Raw genomic sequence first — 4,350 nt, 5'->3', positions numbered from 1 at the left:
CTTCCTCCCCCCCTCCCCTCCCCAAAGGTCACCAGTAGATAACAGCTGCACAGCTAGCATTAATAATTTTGCAAATAATTTGATTTGGGAGAAAGATGCTCGAGCGACAGCTCGGAGATGTGGAGGATGTTTAGAGAATGCAGCCCAGTTCGGCACTGGGGGGATCACCCGGCATGTCCCGGCTGCAGGGGGTGAGATGGGGAGGTCCAGTCCCCTATCCGGCTGTGGTCTGGCTGCAGGGATGGGGATAGTGTCTGCTGGGATGGTGGGATGTTCCCCAAACTCGGCCGGATGGGGGTACCAGCTGCATCCCTTGCCACAAGGAACGTTGGGCTGTCTGTGGTTCGGCCAGTCATGTGGGTTCAGCTACCGGTGCCCCGGCTGCTGGGCTGGAGGGGCTGGGAAGAGCTGGAGAGAGCGATGGAGGGGGAAAAACTCAGGAAAGGGGAAGGAATTGAGCAGAAGTGGAGAGACGGCATGTGTGTGCGCGGAGGGGACCATCAGAAGGAGACGCTCCGAAGCCAGAGAAATGAAAAAGCCATAGGGAGAAAAGTTACAGAGGGAAGAAAATAGCAGCAGGGAGAAAAGCAGGAGGAAGGGGGAGGAAAAAAAAGCACTCAGTCACTACTGAATAATGTAGGGCAGGCTACTGGGGGCTAGCGAGAGTGACAAAAGCTCCCAGCCTTTTCTTTTTTCGTCATTAACAGATGGAGCCGTGCATGAAAGCAGGGACGTAGGCTCCAACCCCGCAGCTCGAGCAATCAAAGCGTGCGGCAGACAGGAGTGCGCCAGCCTCCGCCGCGGCCAGGCAGCCTAAAAGGATGAGAAAAGCTCTTGGAGCCCACGGCATGCAGACAAAGAGGCAGAGGCGACCCCCATCCCACCTGCGCTGCCCCTGCCGACACAGCCAGCTCTGCTTGGATATAAGCGCAGGCAGCCCCGGGTGGGAATTATGCCTGCCAGGAGGATGGGAATTAACCTTTCCACTCGCCTTTCCTTCCCGCCCGCCATCCCTCCCCTGCTTCTCAGCCGGCTGCACCGGCAGGGCCCCAAGAACCTCCCCCCAAAAAAGGGCTAAAGCCCCCTCCCCATCAGCTAATCCCTCCCTGGTTTACAGAGATCAAAGGCAGAATGACCTTTGCCGAGCGCTTTTCCCTTCCCAGAGAGGTTTTGTTCTCCGCGAGAGCATCCCCAGTGCCACCGGAGCAAGCCGGCAGTGAGAGCTGGCGTTTGGTCAGGGCTGGCAGATGTCCCCTGCCACAACCTCCCTTTTCTTGCTTGATTTTGGTTCTCTGCATTGTTTTTCCTCGCAAAACCTGTGGGTTTGTCCCAGCAGGCCCTGCTGGAGGCTTTACCAGACCCTGGGGCATCGCAGCCGCCCTCTCATTTGCAGCCCGAGTGTGTACCTGCCCAGTGCGGGGCCGTTTGTGCTCATGCCAACATCATCTTCTCACGCTCCCTCTCCCTGCTACCTTCGCCCTGCTGTTCCCATTCCCCAAGGTTGCATCCTGCCCAGCCAAACCCATCTTTCCTCCGGCCTTCCCCTCCCCTCTGTTGTTCATGATGGATAGCAAAGATTGGGGGTGACATCAGCGGGCATCCCTGCCTTCATCTTTGTGTGCATGCTCATCAGGTCCTGTCCGTCCTGGAAAAGCGGGATATAGGGAAGAAGAAAAAGCTGAAGCCACAACCATAGATGAGTGTGGTGACCTCCTCCAGGCCAGCTCCGAGACCGGGGTGGGGGGGCCCGTCCAGATCAGCAGGGATGGCATCACCCTGTGTCCCACCAGCACAAGCCATGCGAATGTCCAGGGCTGAAGCAGCCATGCAGACCCCTCTCGGTGCTGGAGACGTTCTGGCACCTTCAGGAAGGTCTGGCAGCATGGAGAAGGTGGTCACCATCTTTCCAAGCCCATGGCAGAGAGCCTAATGCCCCAAGGACGTGGGGAAGGGAGAGGGCTGCTACTTACGAAGAAACCCCAGGAGCGTGGCAAAGGGCCACCTCCTCCCTTCCAGCCTGGTTTTCTTCCAGCCAGGATGGGGTCTCCCAGCAAGGTGGGATCTGGGGTCTTTGCAGGGTGCAGTAGCGGTTGGGAGCATCTTCACCAGGCACTGGGTTTTGGATCAGCCAAGGGAAGAGTTTTGGTCTGGGTTTTAACCCTGATGGGACAAGATGTACTCAAGTGATGGGTCATGTCTTGAGGACTGGCGGACCTACCACTGGCCCCACTTCTCTGTGGCATCCCAATGGCCTGGGAGAGGCTGGCTTATGCTTACAGAGAGCTACCTGCCCGACCTGCACGCGTGCACGCACCCCTGGGTGCTGGCTGAGCTGGGCTAAGAGGATTACAGCCGCGTTGTGTGATGTTAATGTGCTGGCTATGGTGAAGCAGCCTCACATGCGGTGGGGAAGGGGAGCTCCGAGCACCTTCCCGTGTTGTCCTCTTCTTGTGGGAGGCTTCCCGCGGGACCAGAGCCAAGGGATGACCCAAGCACCTGTGCGACCTGTCCTTGCTCTGTCTCTGAAGTGGCAGAAAGTCATTAAGAACAGCCAAGCTTCATTTTGCAGTAACGAACTCAAGGGGGGCTCTGAGAGGGGAGGTACAAAGTCAGCTGGAGGCTCTTGGAGAATACCCCGCTGCGGATGTGGTGTTGTGGTCCCAGCACTCCCCGCAGTGGTGTGGGCTGGGCATGTCCTTATTTAACCTCTTACGGTGACACCGCTCTGAGTTTTCTCTTTTCTCCCTCCTTTCCCCCCCATCGCGGCTGCTGCCGAGTGCAGCAGGAGCTGCCAGCCCGCACCAACGGCTCGGCGCCCACCACCCCGGCGCTCGCCCGTGATGCCCTCCACACCAAGATGGAGCAGCTGGAGGAGCAGCTCCTCTCCAAGATCCTAACCCTGCAGAAGGAGCGCCAGGCAGCCAGCACCCACCCCAGCCAGCAGCAGCACGACATCGAGAAGGAGCTGAACTCCCTCCAGAACCGGGTGATGGAGCTGGAGCACGGTGAGTCCTGCCCAACGGGGATGGAGGTGGCGCAGGGGGGTCCTCGGACAAGCCACCCTCATCCCAGCGGTGGGTGCTGACCCTCCTCTCTCCTCCCCATTGTAGGACCGCCAGGCTACAGCCCTCCCAACGCCTTCAAGGTGACCATCCCAGTGCAGAACAACTACATGTACGCCCGCATGAAGAAGAGCCTGCCGGAGCTCTATGCCTTCACCATCTGCATGTGGCTGAAGTCCAAGGCCCTGGCGGGGCTTGGCACCCCCTTCTCCTACTCCGTCCCAAGCCAAGCCAACGAGATCGTGCTGCTGGAGTGGGGCACCAACCCCCTGGAACTGCTCATCAATGACAAGGTCAGTCCAGCCAGAGGGGGGACGGGAGGGAAGCCCCTGCCCTCATCTCCCTTTCTTCATCCCTCATGGGAAATGATGCTCCTGGGGGTAGCGGGGTGGGGGAGCTGGGAGGAAGGGGCCAGCGGTGTGGGGGAGCTGGGAGGAAGGGTCCCGGGTGAAGCGGGGAGGCAGAAGGATGGGAAGGATGGCTTGCTGAGGTGGGTTTTGAGAGGGAGAAGCAGTGCATCCAGATGTCTGTAGAATTTGGGGTGCCGCTGCCATGGGGGTGCACCGTTTGCTCTGCGAGGGGCTGGGGGGACACCGGGGTCCTCTGGCAGTCCCACCAAGTGCCGGACTCTTGCTCTTCTCACAAAGGTCGCCCAGCTGCCACTGAGCCTGAAGGACAAGGCCTGGCACCACGTCTGCGTGGCGTGGACCACCCGGGATGGCAAGTGGTCGGCGTACCAGGACGGCGAGCAGCGGGGCGCCGGCGAGAACCTGGCCTCCTGGCATGCCATCAAGCCCCAGGGTGTCATCATCCTGGGACAGGAGCAGGTATGTGCTGGCCCACTGCTGAGGGCTGCTGGTTTGCATTGCTCTGGAGTGAAGCCGGCCGGGGGGGCAGCCCCCAAATGGGGTGAGGGTGGGGGGCAGTGTGAGCAGGGCATGTTGGCAGTGTGGGCGAGGGGCTCTCCTGCCTGCTCATCTGACCTCTGGGCAGGCATGTGTGCTTATCATCTTCTCTTCCCTCTCCCCATCACTCTGTCCCCCATTCACTTCCCACCTTGTCTGCTTGTATCTCCCCCGCACGTCCATCCCGTCCCCTCCATGCTTTCGGGCATCTCGCTCTGCTTCTCCCCCTCTCCTTCACCCTGTTTGCCTGGCGGATGTGCAACCCCCCTCCCGCCCCATCCCCATCCCTGTCCCCATCCCTGTCCCATCACCTCTCCCGCTCTTTCCCAGGACACGCTGGGTGGCCGCTTTGATGCCACGCAGGCCTTTGTGGGAGAGCTGGC

General features: G+C 60.1%; 1 protein-coding gene across 1 annotated transcript in view; it reads left to right on the top strand.

The window, feature by feature from the left end:
• The window catches only part of LOC103915638 (neuronal pentraxin receptor-like), a 42,167-nt gene that overhangs the window by 27,641 nt on the left and 10,176 nt on the right, over positions 1-4,350 (top strand). The window contains exons 4-7 of the mRNA XM_009322510.1: positions 2,783-3,014; positions 3,120-3,355; positions 3,710-3,889; positions 4,298-4,348. Coding sequence (XP_009320785.1) covers positions 2,783-3,014; positions 3,120-3,355; positions 3,710-3,889; positions 4,298-4,348 — 699 coding nt within the window. The remainder of the gene's footprint in view (positions 1-2,782; positions 3,015-3,119; positions 3,356-3,709; positions 3,890-4,297; positions 4,349-4,350) is intronic.

The sequence above is a fragment of the Pygoscelis adeliae genome, unplaced genomic scaffold (assembly GCF_000699105.1).
Source record: "Pygoscelis adeliae isolate BGI_AS28 unplaced genomic scaffold, ASM69910v1 Scaffold60, whole genome shotgun sequence".
In the NCBI taxonomy this organism is placed as follows: domain Eukaryota; kingdom Metazoa; phylum Chordata; class Aves; order Sphenisciformes; family Spheniscidae; genus Pygoscelis; species Pygoscelis adeliae.
This window is presented reverse-complemented; position numbering and strand designations above follow the sequence as displayed.